This window comes from Dipodomys merriami, unplaced genomic scaffold, assembly GCF_024711535.1.
Source record: "Dipodomys merriami isolate MVZ:Mamm:240054 unplaced genomic scaffold, mDipMer1.0.p SCAF_5, whole genome shotgun sequence".
Classification (NCBI taxonomy): domain Eukaryota; kingdom Metazoa; phylum Chordata; class Mammalia; order Rodentia; family Heteromyidae; genus Dipodomys; species Dipodomys merriami.
Window position 1 is genome coordinate 19,969,604 of NW_027206068.1, and position 20,211 is coordinate 19,989,814.

The 20,211-nt window shown below is 34.9% G+C and overlaps 1 protein-coding gene across 5 annotated transcripts in view; it reads left to right on the forward strand.

The window, feature by feature from the left end:
- The window catches only part of Dgkb (diacylglycerol kinase beta), a 617,161-nt gene that overhangs the window by 163,415 nt on the left and 433,535 nt on the right, over nucleotides 1–20,211 (forward strand). For all 5 annotated transcript variants that reach the window (XM_069996159.1, XM_069996161.1, XM_069996163.1 and 2 more), the window contains 4 exons: nucleotides 2,792–2,932; nucleotides 9,657–9,706; nucleotides 13,723–13,797; nucleotides 15,861–15,980. In XM_069996159.1, the coding sequence (XP_069852260.1) occupies nucleotides 2,792–2,932; nucleotides 9,657–9,706; nucleotides 13,723–13,797; nucleotides 15,861–15,980 (386 nt within the window). The remainder of the gene's footprint in view (nucleotides 1–2,791; nucleotides 2,933–9,656; nucleotides 9,707–13,722; nucleotides 13,798–15,860; nucleotides 15,981–20,211) is intronic.

Sequence of the window (20,211 nt, forward strand, 5' to 3'; positions counted from 1 at the left end):
GTAAATAGACATTGGGAATGAAAATGAGCATGCATGAGGAAACTCTGAATTAAAGAAATTTCTATGCCTTTCTCAAGTTTGCTATGAAAAATAAATGTCTCTAAAAATTGAGTCATAAAACATTAACAAAGACTAGTTCTACATTTTTTGTTAAAAATAATTGTGAAAATAATTTATCTTTTTCTTTGATACAGCCTACAAACCATTATAAACAGTAATTATTTTACCTACCCAATTTGGCTACAATTAGATTTTTGGAAGAGTCTAATTTGGAAGAGACGAAATTTCAGAAGAGTCCAGTTTTCCAGTGTATAAACTGGATATAGGACCATTTCTTTTAAAGTAAACTTTAAGAATTTTAAATGTAAAAGTATGAACATTGAACACATATTATAGCTTTTAGCTAATAAATTTGCACTAAGAAGGGAAATGCAAAAGAGTGACTAAATATATTTTCCCACAAAAAAGTGATGACAAATATGTGTATTGACCTGCTCAATATATGTCTTACATACAGGAAATATGAACAGAAAATTATATGATTCTTATATTCCCTGGTTATTTATGCTCAATATGGTATTAGGAAATCATGCACTATGTACCTTAGATTTATAAGAACAAATTGTCTTATCTTTCTTCTGATGAAATGAGGCAGCATAATCTTTCCTATCATCCTAGTTTTATTGTGAGATTTTTATATTAAATGGTTATATTGAGCTGATTATATCACTTTAGTACCTTGGAAGAAACCTTAAGAGGATGGATGAGCTCACCAGGCAGGCTGGGTTAGGTCATAGTTTATCCAACCATAATTCAAGGGCTGTGTTCTCTGAGTCTGAAAGTTATGGTCATGTCAAGGGTCAGAGCCAAAATATTTTTTATTAAAAGTTGGAACTTCTTGTTCCTGCAGCTGTTAAGCTTTAGTTGGAATTATTTAGTTGAAGTTACTTGGGATTTATATTAAGGCTCAAGATTATTTCTGTCTGCCTCCTTCAAAAATAACTATTACTTTGTATTAGCTAAACATTGATACATCTATGGTAAAGAAAAACTCATTATCTATCTATCTATCTATCTATCTATCTATCTATCTATCTATCTATCTGTCTGTCTGTCTGTCTGTCTGTCTGTCTGTCTGTCTGTCTGTCTGTCTGTCTTTCTGTCTGTCTGTCTATATTTGTTCATAAGTGTAAGCAGAAGTAGAATTAGTATGAAAAGTAAGGACATATTTGAAGCCAGGGTTGGATGAAGAAAATACAAGGAGGATGAATAGCAGTATTTTACAACTTAAAAGGCTTGACAAACTCTTAAGAATGAAATTAAATAGGATAAAATGGCAGTAAATTAAGATAGAAATAATGTTGGAACATCTGGAAACCCACTAAGGATGTGCATGCATGTATGTGTCTGATGACTTTAGGTGTAAATTAATCTGTAACCTTCCACTTATTAATGGCCTTGAAGAAAAAAATGACTCTACAAGTTATCATGAAAAGTATTGTATGAATTCACCTTGGTACCATGAAACTCTGGGACACTGTTGCTTAGGAGCCTGATTCAGCTGTAAATGTAAAATACTCAATCAATCTTACAGTTTAGTATGAGACTTAAATATGTACTACAGGTCCGACTATGATGTTATATTATTGTGTATTATATATATTATTATTATATAGTATGTAGTATACTATGTTATATCACACACTGCAAAAAGGAAGTGTCATAAGGATTAACCCTGGTAATGAGAAAGCTAAAGGCTTTCATCAAGTATTAAATTATTTTCCTGAGTACTTTGAGATGGCTGGATAAGATAATTGGCACCAAAGAAACTTATACACAGAAAGAAGTAGATTGCCTAGAAGGGATGAAGTCAAGTGCATCTGTGCTCAAGCAGCACAAACTTGCAAACTATCTTTGGGCCTAACTTCTTCATTTTCCTAGGCTTAAATTGAATGAAAAGCCCATGGCCACTCAGTAATCTCATCTGAAACCCTCTTTTGATGTCAGAGGACATCAAAAGAGAGTATAAATAGGGTTTACTTTCAGTTCTCTGTAAGTAAAAATGCATTGTGAGCAAGCTTCAGTCAGAACAGGCACTTAAGTCCTGATCTTTTTAATTGTTCTCTGTCTTGCATCAGGACAATTACTCACTTTCTAGAAGTATAGTGAGGATCATATTTAAAAGTCATGATACAGTATTCATTTTTACTTCCTAATTAAATGTGCATCATATTAATCTAGACTTTTATGTTTCCTTCACTCTTACTAATTGACAATTTCTTTGATGACAGCAAAGCTCTCTTTTTATAGTGTTGCCAAATATTTGACATAAACACTTTATTTTTGGTGAATGAATAGTTATTATCAAGTATATAAATCACAGTGTGGCAGACTCATATTTCTTCTTCAGTTTATCATGAAAGACAGATTTTTAGCATCTTTCCAGCCAATTTATATCTGTCATTGACTAACACACAGTAAGGTGGAATAGACAGTTAGCCTTTATGCATTAACTCTGTGTTATCAACTCACCCTGCCCAATAAGATTCAGCTGGGATGCCTCCAGTGGCCAGCAGCTCAGCCCCATATCCCTATTTCCCAAAGAATGCTCTAATTTGTAACACTTGTAGGATCTGTGTGACTCTTCCGTATGGTGGAAATCCAGAGAATTTTTATGTAGGTATTTACATTGCCTGTGTGTTATCTGTCTACTTTTTCTTAATTCATTTCATGTTTGAAAGCTAGGGGCTGTCTTTTAAAAAAAAATACAGAGACAAATGCTCTTTTCCAGGTCTGAGAATGAATAAAGGAGCCATCACCCCTCCCCGAAGTTCCCCAGCAAATACATGTTCCCCAGAAGTTATCCACCTGAAGGACATTGTCTGCTACCTGTCTCTCCTGGAAAGAGGAAGGCCGGAAGATAAGCTGGAGTGTATGCATTTGTTTATTTAATTTACTAAGCTACTCTGGGGGTTGATATAGAGGGATGCATATTGACACACGTAAATAGCACTCACTGCAAGTGTCTAAAATGTATGCTTTAGTCAGTGACTTTGTTTAACTAGAACAATTCCTCCTTCTGAGGCAGACAAAGGATGTTGAGATCTATCAACTTTACATTATTGCCAAGTTCAATTGACTATGATTATATTTAAGCCAATTTTTTATTATAAGAATTTTTCTTAACGCCACAGGGTTTTTTTAAAGTTAGAAATATGCAGATGCTATTGGCAATTATCCATTGAATTATTTTGTGAAAATATTTGTTTGTGAGGAGAGGCCTTCCCACTACTAACCAAGGAAGTTTCTTGTCCTCATACAGACTGTAACCTTCTCCTAAGGTGAAGCCCCTTCTCCCCAGGAAGCACCAATCTGGCAGAGATTCTTTCTCTAAGGCCAAAGTTGAGAGTTCTCAGCACATACACACACACATACACACACACACATAATTAAAAGTTCTGAATATTATTTAAGAAATTAAACACTACCTTTATTTTCTCTATGGTGAGAAAGTCAGAGTATTTTAGTTGAAAGCACTGACTTGTTCTCCATTATTAAGTATGGAGACTGAGCACTCTCTGGTGGCACTCCATACTCACTACAATTCAAGACAATATTTTTCATTTATTCTAAATCTGATAATTTGATAATCCGTTCTCTCCTCTAAGCTCTTGGTTAGTGCTGATAGTTTCTTCAATAATCAGATTAACCTGATCACATTAGAATTTAAATGCTTTTGCTACTAAAATGATAGTGAATATAATGAATTCAAACTTTAATAATTCTAAAGCAAATGTAAAACTGTAATATTTCAGAATTAAGATTAAGGCCCTTTTTTAGGGGGCTGGGAAGGTGGCTCAGTGGTAGAGTGCTTGCCTTGCATGCATGAGGCCCTGGGGTCGATTCCTCAGCACCATATAAGCAGAAAAAGCCAGAAGTGGTGCTGTGGCTCAAGTGGTAGAGTGCTAATCTTGAGCTGAAGATCAGAGAGACAGCACCCAGGCCCAGAGTTCAGGCCTCATGACCAATAAAAAAAGAAGAAAAAAGACTCTTTTTTAGTTGCACTTTGTAGTAACTTTTTGAGATATTTTTCTGACCAATAAGGAATTTACCATAATATGATCATGTCAGTCACACCTGCTTAGGTTATGAATAAATCATATAAACATCATTCTTTAAATATATTTATTATTCATAAATTTTGAATATTTGCATTTCAAGATTTATTTTGTATCCCTAAGAACTGCAGAAATCTCTCTCCTTCCAAAATAAATATTAATGTTCAATGAATTTATACTGATGTATGGGCCAGAAGGAAAGTTTGCTCAGGTGGTATCTGGACCATATTTGGGAGATTACAAAGATATAAAGCTGAATACTTTTTCCCCAGATCTGAGAATTAACAAAGTCATCATAAACCTTTCCCCAATTGGCCTTTGCTGTTACAATTTAATTACTTATAGGATAATAAGTATTATGTTGCTCTTTAGGTGAAATTCCTAAGAACTAGGATTTTTGGCTTTCTGTTTGAATTCTTAACCAGCCTGGTCTTTGTGCATGATTTCAGGAAGAATGGTAACTCACAATCCAAAATCACTTGAGGAATCAAGTCAAATGGCCCTGCCAGGTGCCCTTTTGTACCCCGCCTTTATTCATTGAGTTTTCCATCTATTTTTCTGCTCTAATCAGGTTCATCTTTAGTTAAACCATGCCTCCAGATTTGAATATCCTGTTATTATTATTGTTTCAGTTTTCATCAGACTCCTTAAAGTAGATGATACTCTAATTTTAATCTCTGCTGTCCTGAGATGGTGTTCAGTACTCTAGCTACAGTATCAAAATCATCAGAACTGTGGTCTTTTTTAATGCCTATGCCTTATTCTTTACCACATTTATAAATAAGAATCTTTTTTTCCTTCTATCACTTTCTTAGCAATTTACTGCATTTACCTTTCTACAAATTCACATTTACAAATTCTTTACATTCGCATATTCTTACTCATGTATTCTACCTTAAAGATTTTCTTTCTCTTTTCTCCTTTCTCTCTTTCCCTCTTTCTTTCCTTTCTCTGTCTCTCCCATCTTTCCACCCTCTTTCCCTCCCTCCCTCCCCACCCTCTCTCTCCTTTTTTTTTGTGTGTGTATGTGTGATACTGGGATTTGAACATAGAACCACAAACTTGCTATGCTAGCATTCTTACCAGTTGAACTAGGCCTACATGTCTACTTTTTATAAAATTTTATTTTAAGCCGTTGTACAGAGGGGTTTCAATTCAACAAGTCAGATTGTGAATCGTTTTTAAAAACAATGCTCTCTAAGATTTTTAGAACAGTGCTTAGTTTAATACATACTAACTTTCATAAGATGATTACTTATTAAACACAATGAAAGTGAGACTGATAAAAGAAGAAACAGCAATTACTATGCACAAAAATAGGGGTGATAATGCATTTAAAACATTTAACTTGTTCAGGCAATGATCAGTGAGCTTGGATCTCTCTTTCAGGGAGCTAAGCAGAAAGGAACAAGTATCCATTAGTTTAAATCATAGTTTCCTAGACTTCATAGCTCATCAGGGTCTCCAGGAGGGCTGAAAGCACACAGTGTGCTGCAGGCCTTATCTCGGACCTGTGTCCGAGGATGTGCATTCCTAACAGGTTGCATGCCACACTGTTCCCTATTTATTCAGGGGCCATATTAAAGGATTCATTGGCTTAGCAAAATTTCTGTGTCTAGTGAATCCCACCATGTACCCACATATACACAATTCATCTGAAATGATTGCTTTTCTTGGAACTGATCAATATATTGTAGCAGTATTTATTATTCTTTTACCTGAAGTGTTAGGTAAAATAATAAACACATTGTTAATATTCATGAAAGAAACATCTTTTCTAGCAAAATAATACTTTATAAATCTATGTATACCTTCTGACATTTCCTGTTTTTCAATTTAGTCTCTTCAGCTAGGTATTTACACAAGGTTTAGTATAAAGTTCATCTCCTTGAACAAAAAATAAATTAACCATCCTGAATTCACCTATGATGAGACATTTCTTCAATCTGCTTCCCTTAACCTAATCTGTCATCTTTGTCTTCCTTGAGGATGTTAGGTAGAGAAGTATATGTTTTTACACACCCCATGTGTGCTGGGGTTGTGAAGGATTCCATTTTTTTCTCTCCTGTTGACATCGATTATCAGGCTTCTCCATGAGTAGATGACAACATGATAGAGTGATTTGCTCTACAAATGTTAGGCCCACTGCTCTACTTTTTGGAGTGTTATTAAGGATTTATTGTAATGTCCTTTCAAGTCCCACATTACTTTTGTCTTGAAAAGTTGTCATTTATGGTTTTTATTATTATATCTCCTCTGAGGGAAGAAAAGAGAAAGCATTCCTTCATTTTACAATGGATATAGAAAACAAAAAGCAAGCAACTTCTCCAATTCTGCCTTTAGAATTTGTTATGTAAAATTTGAAATATGTGTAACACTAAAGCACACACAAGTGGGCACTAAAGAAATTTCCATTTAAATTCTTCTAAACGATATGCTTCTTTGTGTGTAACAGCAAATTCTATACTAGTATGTTCATATTGATAATGTTATAGAAAATATAAATGCAATACTGTATACCTGACAAGATATTCAATGATAAAGCTAAAAAAGTAGAAAGACAATAAGTTTCCACATCTTTTGGAAGGAAAAAAATAAGTATAGAAATACTTCCCTTATCTTGCATAATTTGCTTTGATTCTGACCTTTTAACTAAGTATATGTGTGGGCACAAAATTGTTCTATATAAAGTCAAATTACATGAGCATAAAAAAGAAAAAAATGTGAGTTAAGCTAGCTTGTAACTTTGTAGCAGTTACCCACATTTGGAAGCCATGAAGTTGATAAATACTTTTCATACTGAGATTATTTTATTTTGGCACCTAAACATTTATTAACTTCTATTAATTTCAAAAATAACACCAACTTGTTCAATGGTTCACTTGAACTTGGGCCTGCCTTTACTTTTAATTTTGAGAAGAAAGTCTTAACACATTTGAAAATTTATTGTTTGATTTCATCAATATTATTTGTTATTTTAACTTTACTTTTAATTTTGTTTCTTGGTGTACATTACATTGTATATAGAAATTGGGTTTTACGAACTTTACAATTTTGGTGCGGGGCGGGGGGCAGGGGAGGCAGGGAGGATTGGGTGGGGGGTCGGGGGGAGGATGGGAAGGGATGGGAAGGGGAAACAAAGGATGAGGCTACAATGCTTGATAAGAAATGTACTCATTATCTTGCTCATGTAATTGTAACCCCTCTGTACAGTATTTTCACAATTAAAAAAAAAGAAATTGGGTTTTATCATGACATTACCAATAATATGCATATCAAAATTACTTATAAATGTAATTACAGAGGGAACATATTTATACGTTTGTAGACCAAACACATCATTTTCCATAGAGTTAAGTATTGAATTATTATTTTTCCACTATGTGATTAGTTTTCTTTAATCCTATAACTATTCAAATCTCAGTTTTTTCACAATAAATTTTGACTTGGATACTTGTGCTTTTCATATACTTTTTGATCTTCTCACTGAAAAGTATCCTCACTCTACCTTTCTCCTGTTCTATCTTTCTATATCCAGTATTATATGGACATTGAATATCAAAACTGATTCATTTCCTTCATTTCCCTCCTCCCATCCCTTTTCTCTCTTCCCCTCCCCTTCCCTCCCTTTCCTTTCCTTCCTTCCCCTTCCTCTCCCTTCCCCTTCCTCTCCCTTTTCCTTCCCCCTCCCCCTCCTTCTCTTATATCCCTTCCTTCCTTCCTTCCTTCCTTCCTTCCTTCCTTCCTTCCTTCCTTCCTTCCTTCCTTCCCTTCCCTTCCCTTCCCTTCCTTCCTTCCTTCCATTTCTCTTTCTCTACCTTCTTTTCATTTTTTTTGTATGCTTCAACCCTCCAGGGTATTTTACATCTGTGATGATTTTTTCCCTATTTTTAGTTATTTTTTATACTTCATGGCCCAGAGAACATTTCTCTGAGCAATAACCTTATCTGCTTTTCTACTTATTTCCTATTTTTAATCTTTCTTTTAATTGACAAGAACTCCCTGGCTCTTCCATCTACTTAGGGAGAGCACAGGGCTTTTACACCTGATCTATATGATACGATTTCACATGCATACTAGTAAGGGTTGACAGAGTTGTCCCTTGTTCTAAAACATACTTAAGTTTACAAGGTTTTGCCTTGTTCCTATTGTAAAAGCCTTTTCTGAGTAGGATGTGAATTCTTGCTCCTTACAAAGTTATGACTTTTCACCCTTGTATGCTACACTAGCAAATGTCACAATGATTAGTATCCACATTCTGCATTCTATTCTTACTGATTGAAGATGTGAGAGGGAATGAACCCCATGGTTTGTAAAAAAAAAAAAGGGGGGGGGAAGAAAGAAAGAAGGAAAGAAAAAATATTTAAGGTCTTTCAATTTATCTAACATTTTTCCTTTATTTCAAAAGATACACATTTCCCACTTACCATTTTACATCTTCAGGATATCATTGTGTCTTTAAAAAATAACACCCTATAGCAATAATTAAGTCGGCAACATTTAAAAATTTGTCTTAAATTTAAAAATTGAAGACCAAATTAATTTTGTGTCTTATAAATAATAATGTCAGAATTAGTGAAATATAATAATCAAGTACAAGGATAACAATTATACCATTCACTACAACTATTTGATCAAGTTGAGTCTATAATTTTGCCACATAGTTATGAATGTGTGCTACCATACTAGACCTCAATATCCTGCAGGAACTTATACAAACCCCCAAATGCTCCATCATATCCACACCTTCATTTTTTTTTATAGCCAGGTCCTGTTTATCTGAAGAGTGCACCTGCAACATTTTCCACAGCTATGAATGGGTCTGTGAATTATACAGAAAAATTCTTGAGCTAGTTACTGGTCCTTTCTTTCATGAGCTGCTACATACAGAGCTCCCAATCTCTATTGCATTATATGATTGGTTATATCAATCCCCTAAGATCTGAGCAGACAGTTATAACCATGTAAACAATATATTTTGTGTTGGCATCAGCCATCAGGGAGAATCCATTACATCGCATTCCATTTTATTCTCCCCCAGTGTTAGGGTATTCATCCTAACAAAGGCATTTCTGTGGCTTCTGGTATGTGCTGTATGCTGGCTATAGAAAATGGAAATCCCATGCATGGTGATACTCTCATTTTATAGGTTAAAAAGATGTTTGACAATGATATAGTAACAGTAGATGATAGATTTCAAATTCCAATCAATAAAACTCTATATCATCTCCATTTTGCACTAGTAACTAAGCCATATTGTTTTAACTACATTGTCATTTTTGAGTTTATAGGTCCATAATCTAATAATAAATAAGCCAAGTTTGACAGACTTTATTTCTGATATCCAGTATTTTTGTAAACTGAGTAATTCAGATTAGCATGAATTGAGATATGATCTTACAGAATAACAACTGCTTTGAACAAGGGCTATTTTAGTGTTTGTTTTCAGTAGAAATTAAATTTTAAAGCGTGTGTCATAAGCTAACATTGGCCTGGTTCATTTGTAATCTGTTTCTTTCAACGCCTCTTTTATCCTAGTTATGTTTCGTCTTTATGACTCCGATGGGAACGGCTTCCTGGACAGCTCGGTAATTTTTTTTTCCTTCAAATATTCTGTGAAAATTTCAAAGTCATTTCTTCAGAGAAAGGCAATGAATAAATTTAAAGCTATTACCACAGAAAGCACACTTAATATAATTTGCATCCACTCCCATGGCATTTTTATCATTTGACTTTGTGAAAAAGAGTAGTCTGAGAAGATAGAATTGTGATCGTTCTATTGAATGGCTTTACTACAAAAATATGACATTTTTATTTTTATCTTCACTAAGATTTTAAAAAAAGGACTTAACCAAACAAACTTGAAACTATTTATCTAGAAAGATAAATAGTGGGATTTGGTACTAAGGAAAATAGGGAGAAATACAAGTAAGATTCAAAGAATTATTATTTTAATTCACTATTTGTCTCTTTTTAAAAAGTAGATTTAGCTGGTAACCAGTGTTTCATGAGTAACCAATCCAAGTTACTCAAAAGGCTGAGATCTGAGGAGTCTGGTTCCAAACTAGCCCAGCAGTTAAGTTCAAGCCCCAGGATTTGCATACAAAAGAATATCTATAGTCCCACGTATACTGTTCAAATACATATATATATATATATATATATATATATATTTGTATTTATCTGACAAACTTCTCTTTTCAAAATATCCTATTTTATGGGCCAATTTATATGCTGATTGTACCATTTAAATTTTTAATGGAAGTATGATTAACTTAAAAACATAGTTACATATTTATTTTATTTGCAATATATGGAAATCATTGATACTTTTCAGGTAATTCAAAATACTCAGTTCTAGTGAATACATCAGTATCTCAAATGTTGGTCTATGTCAGGATTTAACCAATAATCGACTTTATATTTGCTGATAATGTATTTTGGGTATTATATTGTTTTCTAGTCTCTCAAAGGAAATAACAACAACAAAAAAACCCCTCAAGAGTCTAAAATGTTTCAAGTGGGAAAGTTCACTTAGTTGTGGAGATAGGAGGGAAGGGATGGTAGGGGGAAAACAAAGAAGGAGGAAACAATGTTTGATAAGAAATGTACTCATTACCTTGCTCATGTGATTGTAACCCCTCTGTACAGTATTTTCAAAATAAAAAAACTTACTAAAGTTGGTTTTTCGAACTTTAGTATGGTATTGTGTATGGTATTTTCGTTTGTTTTTTGTAGGTCATGGGGCTTGAACTCTGGGCTTGGGTGCTCAAGGCGAGTGCTCTACCTCTAGAGCCAGAGCGCCACTTCCTGTATGGTATTTTCAAATTAAAAAAAAAAAAGGAAGGAAGGAAGGAAAGAAGGAAGGAAAACTTATTAAAAATAAAGTGCTTAATATATTTAATAATGCCCAAAGTAAACACTATTTTTGATCATGTCAATTACCATGCAGTTTCTCTGGTCTCTGATAGACTTTTATAAGCAAAGCAATGAATTTGGAGACATATTTTCTTAATATCGAGTAGGATAGTGGTATATCACCTTCTCCAGGGAGAATTTCTGGTCCAGGAAGGGACTACCACTCTCAATTGATGCAGTGGTTGTGGCATTTCTTGTGTTTAAATCTCAGTAATACTTTACATTTTATTTTAATTGCCTATTAATAATTGGTTTTATATTTAGAAGTATAATAGTTCATAATAAATTTGCTCATTTTCTGGTGCCATTTCCCAGTTGCAAATTTAAATTTCTTGTATGTATTTCAATATACTTATTGGCACACATAACTATACAAATGCAAATCACATTTTAAACATTTTGTTTAATGTTTCTTTTTAATTAAATTAAAATGATTCTTCTCTACTAGGCTGTTAGCCATGTGTTGACAGCTGATTTGAAAATTCAATTTAAATGTTTTCATTGGTCTCTGACCATTTGGGGGGAACATATATACTACCAGCAGTATTTATGATTCTTCCCAATATTGATCATTGACAAGAATAAATGGACTAAATTTAATCTAGGTAAAGGACTGAATTTAATTTCTAGGATCTTTTCCATACAATATACTGCCTTTAATCCATCAATATCTTCAATAACATCTTTTGAAGTCATATGTCTTGACATATGAAAGGTGCTGCAGTTAACCTTTGGGAGGAAAAACAAATAAAATTGATAGTTTGGAAAGTGATATCTATGTCTCATAATAAGAGTTAATAAGCCTGGTGTTGGTGGCTTATGCCTGTAATTCTAGCTACTATGGAGGCTGAGATCTGAGGATCTCAGGTATCTCTGAGGTATCAAGCCAGCCCAGGCAGGAAAATCCATGAGTCTCTTATGACCAGTTAACCAGCAGAAAACCAAAAGTGGCACTGTGGCTCAAAGTGGTAGAGTGCTAGCCTTGAGTGAAAAAGCTCAGGGAAAACATCCATACACTGATTTCAAACCCCATGACCAAAACAACAACAACAACAAAAGTTATTGACCTTTTGTTATCAGCTATTAAGGAAAAAATATTTCATATGAAAAGTAATGAGTCTTTTCAGAAACTTTGAACTAGTAAGTTTAGAATATTCAATTTACTGATGAGTAACTGGAATATGAGAGGTTATTGTATAATAATTCATGAAAATTAAATATTCTTAAAAATATATCCAGGTATTTTTAGCTCTTCCTGAACCAGTAAGTTGTATACAAATTACATAGAATAGATAGAAATTAGTAACACAGGATTTTGTAAATTGTAACCAGTTTTCAATAAATTCATTATATTTGTGCTTTCTGGGCAAACTGACTTACAAAAACAAAAAGTTTATAATTACAATTTTTTTCTGGATAGAAGACCATAACCTAAACTTGTCACCCAGATAGACTCTTGTCTCCCCAGATGACAACCTCTTTTACTATATTTTACTCTGTTTAATCAGTATCAACCACATACATTAGTTCAGAGATTTGAAAAGGATGATCTATAACTAATATATTTTCAAGCTTTATTCTTTTACACTTATATTTTGGTTATACTATCAGATGCTACCTTTTGATTATATTGATTTTGGTTATATTAATTTTAATTAAAATTAAAAATCATATTTGAGCTGGGTACTGGTAGCTTGTGCCTGTAATCCTAGTTACTCAGGAGGCTGATATCTGGGGATCATGGTTGGAAGCCAGCCCAAGCAGGAAAGTATATGAGATTCTTATCTCCAATTAACCAGCAAAAGTCAGAAGTGGAGCTATTGTTCAAACGCTACAGCACTAGCCTTGATCATAAAAGCTCAGGGATAAAATTTATGACTGAGTTTAAGCCCCAGAACTGGATTTTAAAAAGCAGTTTACAAATTATATTTAAAATTACAAACTTCTTAAAAAGTTTTAATCTTTTCTGGAACTAGAGAAACATGAAAACATTAAATATATATAAATATTTTAATTTACTTAGCCAATTATGTACTTATCAGTTATATATTGGCTGACAGTTCTTCAAAGCATTATTAATGGAGAAGAGAAGTATGAAAATGTAAAGTAAAATTCAATTGTTTTACAAAATAAATACACTTAGCCTCCAAACCTTGACCCTGAACTGGTAAATTGTCTCAGTAAATGACTAGATAGATGCCCAATACATAATATCACTAGAACAAAATAAAAATACAGACAAGCCCCTCAGTTGCCCGCATAGGGTTTCTTCTACCTCCCACATCTGTTTTCCAGCCACAAGGTCAGGATGTTCCTGGACTTAAAAAATATCACATCCTATGAACATATACAGGTATTAAGCATATGTCTCCAAGGAAGGAAACATTCTCAGCTGTGTGCTGCCCACTCCTGCTACAGTTTTCTCAAACACCAGACACAGTTATATTAAAGCTATACTTTCTTGTGTAGTTTATAAGCCATCTACGTCGGATTATATATGTTTATGATCATATAAAATTGATACAAAGCTCAATCTTTTGGGCTACTTTTTGAAAAACAAAAACAGATGAATTCGATCTTATGCGTCTTCCTCCTTTTCTCTTTCTTCTTTCTTTCCCCCCTTCCTCTCTTCCTCCATTGTACTCTTCCCCTCCCCCTTTTCCCCTTTCTCTTTTCTCCTCTCCAGGAGCTAGAAAATATCATTGGTCAGATGATGCACGTGGCAGAGTACCTGGAATGGGATGTGACAGAACTTAATCCAGTAGGTATATGAATGATTTGACTGTTGATTAATTTCTCTCTTTTCATTTTTTAAACTCTTCAGGAACCTTAATTATTTACCATCAGTTTTTTGTTTCTGTTTTTGTTTTGTTTTCGTCATTTGACATCTCTAAGTTACTAGTCAGAAGTCAAAATGGAATCTGCATGAGATACTTGGGCATATGTGACGCTCCCTTTCTTCCTCACTGAAAGTATTCTGAATAAAGGTCAGCAGGAGCAGCTGGAAGACATAGCCAAGGTTATTTGAGCCATAAGAGAAGTGTGGTTGATGTCTGTTTCCACTGTTTAATACCTCAGAGTCTCAGATACATGGTTTTTGTCATTTCTTAGACGAATCAGTAGAGATCCACATATGTTGCAATTGCTTGTCCAAACCTTTTCAAGTAGTTAAAGATACAAACATGAATTTTCAACCAACTGTTTAAAGAAACAGTACCTAACAAACCGTGTGAAGACAGATGCATATAATACAACTGCATGGAAGGAAGGCAGGAAGATCATGAGTTTGAAGTGAGTCTCTGGGTTTTATAGCAACAAGAATGTGTGTGTGTGTGTGTGTGTGTGTGTGTGTGTGTGTGTGTGTGTGTGTGTGTGTTTGTGTGTGTGTGTGTGTGTGTGTGTGTGTGTGTGTATGCATGTGTGAGCATGCATGCTGATACTAGGGCTTTGAACTCAGGGCCTAAGCACTGTCCCTTAGCTTTTTGGCCCAAGGCTGTCACTCTACTACTTGAGCCATAGCTTTACTTTGGTTTTTTGCTGGTTGATTGGTCAGAGTCTCATGGACCTTCTTGTCAAAGCTGGCTTCAAGTCTCAATTCTTAGATCTGAGATTCAAGTAGCTAAGGTTACAGAAAGGAATCATCTGTGCCTGACTGTGTCTCCTTTTTCTTTAAGAATGACAACATAATTATCCCAGCACCGTTCTTCTTTCCTCTTCCTCCAAAGCCTTTGTCTTCAACCTTTAGATCCTTCTGTTGCTCTGAAGATGACCAAGGGAACCTCCACAAACACATTGTGTATTCCATTTCTTGTTACCTTTCCCCATTTTGTTCTAGTGCTGTCTTCATTTGTTTTACTTTCCAAATTGATCACACTGGCATAGTATATAAAGGTAGTGGGTCCTCCACTGGAGTTCTCCTGTGTACAATCATGGTACTGTTATTCGAGAGTGCTTTGCCTTCCCAACAGTCAAGGGCGATGTATGACGCCCAAAGTAACGCTCTCTGGCACTGTATATGGACGTCTTCTACTTATAATACATTACAGCATTGAATCATACAACAACCCTTGGCAGTAAGTGTAGATATCACCCATAGCACAGGGACAGAAATGAACTCACTTATAAGCACTGTGGGAGAAAAGCTTGGGATATTAACTACAAACCATCTCTAAGAAAAAAAAAATCTAATTCAATATGATTGGATCATTGAACTTTCTGTATCTATTAAGTTCTGGTAGGCAATTAAAAGCAACTTAATTCCCTCACCCTTTCCTACTTAGCAAAGAATTATTTGAGCTCTTTGCCATGAAGTTAATTTGTTCAGACATTTTCTGGCATATATATGAACCTAAAAAAATAATCTTGAGAAAGTAATTAAAGCCCTCTTTCAACTCTTAATGTTCTTATTTTACTTGTGCTGTTCATTTGAAATATATTAAGAAGTTAAACACTTACTTCTAGAAGTTGATCGGTCTAGGTAGCTAGAAATCATTTTTTCTACTTTAGTTGTTTATAATATTCTTCTATTCATTTTATATATTTTTAATTGTAAAGATAGTGCAAAGAGGGGTTACAGTTACATGAGTAATTTAATGAGTACAGTTCCTATCGATCATTGTTACCGCCTCCTTTAAAAATCTTTTTTTTAAGCCACTACTTTTTCTCACTAACAGGACTAATGTACTGGGTTACCAAGAGATGTGTCCTAATTCTCCACTTAGCTAAGAGTCAAAATGGGTTCCAATCAGGTCAGTGTAATGTAGAGGAGGGTGTGAGATTCATGGGATTCATGCTTTTGCACCTTTTCCCTTGTCTGTCCCACAGATCCTCCATGAAATGATGGAAGAAATCGACTACGACCACGATGGCACGGTGTCTCTGGAGGAGTGGATTCAGGGGGGGATGACGACCATCCCACTTCTTGTGCTCCTTGGCCTGGAAAATGTAAGCGTTTTCATCGAGGAGGGCAGCCTGGTGAAAGCACAGTGGAGTTCTGTAGAATAACCATTGACTATGACTCAATCTGGTCATTTGCTATCATTAAACAATGTAGTAAGTGCCTGCACTTGTTCATGTGTAAGCCAGGATGCAATTTAACGGTAGCTCCTTGAGCAGTAATGGTTAACACAAACATATTGATCCCTTGCAAGTACCACCTTAGGATTAACTATATTTTCCCCTCTCCTGTGTTTTCCTTTATCATCGTGTAATCAAGGGTATTTTGATATGTATTTTCTTTGCCTTCTCATCTAATACAAGGAACTCCCCAAATTACTGTAATTTTTCTAGTGATCCACTCCATTTAATATTTCCCCACTCATGATTTCATTCTATTTTATGGGTAATTGAAAGAGGAGGAAATTGCAGATCTAAAAGTTGAGAAGAGATACAAAGACACAAAAGAGAGTACATTTTCTTTATATAGCTCCAGAGCAGCTAAATTCTTATTTTAAGCCTATCAAAATGTTCTTGAATTACTACCTCTATAGGCAATTAAATACTAGTTTTAGGGACAAAATAGGTCCACATAAGATGAGAATGTGATAAAATTATGATTGTGAATTCAAATATTGGTGATGCATGTTTGAAGTGACATCAATAGTCAATGCTAGGTTTTTATGTTAGCATTAATTGTTGGCGATCAATTAACAATTACCATATGTACATGATAACATGTATAATTAGATTTCGAGAACTTTAGGGATAGAAAATACCATAACCACATACATTTACAAGATACAAGAACACAATATCTTCTACTGTGGATCTAACCCCGAAATTTTTCATGCTTCTCACTAGCAGCAAAGCAACATTTTTGCAGATTCAAGATGATACCACAGTTATTCAATGCACCAGGTTTTTAAAAGAATACTGAAAATCCTTCCTACAGTCTGTTAGGGAAATGTGAGTGTAGATAAAAATATGTTTGTACATATGGATTAAGGAAAATACAAATGGACTAAGGGTTTAGGAATAAATAAATGGGCTTCACCAGATTAACATTGGTTACTTTTATATCTGTATTTTCTAATTCTATTCTCTCCTCTCTCTGTGTCTATCTCTCTGTCTCTCTGTGTCTATCTCTCTGCCTCTCTGTCTCTGTCTCTCTGCCTCTCTTCCCCCCAACCCATCTCTATTTTCTGATACAAGGGATTAAATTCAGACCCTCTGCTTCCTAGACAAGCGCTATATGACTTTAGCTACACTCTAGTTTTATTGCTAACTTTGCTCTGGCTGGTCTGGAATCTAGGTCATCCTACCTGTGTTTCATGAGTAACAGGGATCACAGTGGTATGCTGCCATATCTGGTCCTCTTACTGTCACTTTGAACCAGGCATGCTGGCAAATATTAAGAGGTTGAGTGAAAACTCAGGAGGATGGTGAGTCCCAAAGCCAATTAGGTCTTCATGGTAAGCATCTAACCTGGAAGAAAGAAGGGTGTGGAGGAAGGGAAGTAGGAGAGAGAGAGAGAGGGAGGAAAAGGAGGAAGGTAGGAAGGAAGGAAGGAAGGAAGGAAAGAAGGAAGGAAGGAAGGAAGGAAGGAAAGAAGGAAGGAAGGAAGGAAATAAATTTCTTTGTATCTTATGTTTACATACTATATGTAATATAGCACCCCTTTTTATAAATATATTGTATATATTCATATTAGAATCAATTGCTTAATCAACTGCTTAGTCATTTCCTACTATAAAACATTATGCAATGTAAACTACAAAGAGAGAACAAAAGGAAGATTTACCAAATGGCCACAATGCAAGTTTCATTGTGGAGTCTATCTGAAAAATAGCTACCAGATGACTCCAGTCAGGAAGTGCAAATAATAATGGTTTCCTAGAAGTGTTGTCTATTTTTAAAGATAAAATGTTGTTATAAGTGTTTGGTGAAATTGTGGTGTAAGACAAGTAGAGAAGAGTCAGAAATATATAGGTAAGATGTTAGCAGCCTAGATCACAATGGTAAAGCATTTGCCTAGTTTATCTGAGAGTATGAATTCAATCCTCAGCACTGCAAGATTAAAAAGAAAAAGAAAAAGACTTGCAAAGCATGAAAGGGAGTTTTAGAAATCTGTTTTTTTGTTGGTTTTTGTTTTGTTTTGTTTTGTTTTGTTTGTTAGTCATGGGCCTGGGTGCTGTCCCTCAGCTCTTCATCTCAAAGAGATTGTGCTACCACTGAGCCACAGCACCACTTCCCATTTTCTGGTGATTAATTGGAGATGAGAGTCTCATGAACTTTTGTGACTGGGCTGGCTTGAACTGTGATCCTCAGATCTCAGCCTCCTGAGTAGCTAGATTACAGGTGTGAGCCACTGGCACCCTGCAGAAACCTGTGTTTTATATACTACAATGTTTTTTAAAGAATTATTTTAAGGGTTTCATTTCTTCTAGATTTTTGAAATTTTAATTTGTACATGTAGATAATAATTATATAAACTGCATGGTTTTGGCTAGACCTATGGATCACACCTATAATTTCACCCCTTAAAAATTATGAGGCAAGAGGATTACAAATTTTAGTCAACCTGTCTGATAAAATAAGAACTCAGCATGATTATTTAATACACACACACATATATATGTATACAAGTTTATAAAGTAATTTTAAGTCATTCTGATAGTTTCAGGTAAAGAAGCAAGTTTAATTGGGTGGTAATTCCCTCAAGTTAATGTGCACTTAATTAACTCTACATAATTTATTGTAAAATTATATTTTTAATAAAAATGTTATAATGTATTTAATCAAGAAAAAACAAAACATGAGAAATTAACTTAGGGTTTTTTTTTATTGTGAACATACTGTACAGAGGGGTTACAATTACATGGGCAAGATAATGAGTACATTTCTTATCAAGCATTGCAGCCTCCTCCTTTGTTTATACTTCCCATCCCTTCCCAGTCTCCCCTTGCCGCCCCACCCAATCCTCCCCCCCCAAAGTTGTAAAGTTCGTTTTCGACATGACAACTTGTACTTCTCATTGTTGCAACGGGTCCACCTGTATCCTTAAACGACTTGTTTTTCCTCTTCTCCTCCACAAATTATACCAACATCAAATATACTGAAAACAGGGGTTATACTGTGGGGAGGGACATACAAAGCAACAAAGAAATAATCTTATAAATGCGTTAGAAACAAATGCATGAAAGAAAAAAAAAACATTTAAAGGAGTTTTATACCAGCAGTCAGAGCTGCGTTCCACAGCAGTATTCCCACTACTGGCCACTAGATGGCAGGGTTACATTGTTTAACATGACAGCAATTGGAAAAGATTGGATGTTTTTTTCTTCTTTAAAAAAAAAAGAATTACAAACTATGTCTGCATATACAAGTTGTGACTGTTCACAACACTCTGACCCACAGATGCTACAAGTCTAAATAGGATTCAAATACGGGGTGGGGTGAGAGGGAGAGGTGTGTGTGTCCCTAATATTTTATTATGGGAAAAAAAATTCAAGCCGGGCGCTGGTGGCTCACGCTGTAATCCTAGCTACTCAGAAAGCTGAGATCTGAGGATCACAGTTCAAAGCTATCCCGGGCAGGAAAAGTACGTGAGACTCTTATCTCCAATAAAACCACACAGAAAAGCTGGAAGTGGTGCTGTGGCTCAAGTGGTAGAGGCTCACCTTGAGCTGAAGAGCTGAGGGACAGCGCCCAGGCCCAGAGTTCAAGCCCCACGACCGAAAAAAAAAAAAAAAACCCGAAAACAAACAACAAAAAAAGTGCTTGTGCTATAGTTTTTTTAAAATATAATAATACCAATGTCAAAATCACTTAATAGTTAATAAAAACCCTAAAGCAGCAATAAAGGTATTATTTTTAAAAATATGAAGAAATGTCCCTGTTCTTTCACATTTAAAAAATAATAAAGAATAAAACAACAATATTTTAAAATGTCTCTTAATAAAATGCATAATCCCTGTATTCAGATGTAATGATCAGAAAACCAATAATGTTAGAAATATAAATCTAAGGAATAGTATTTTTTTTCTTTCTTTCTTTTTTTTTTGGTCATGGGGCTTAAACCTTAGGCTTGGGCCTGTCCCTGGGCTCTTCAGCTCAAGGCTAGCACCCTACCACTTGAGCCACAGCACCACTTTCAGCTTTTTGTGTTTATGTGGTGCTGAGGAATTGAACCCAGGGCCTCATGTATGGTATGCAGTGCAAGCACTATACCACTGAG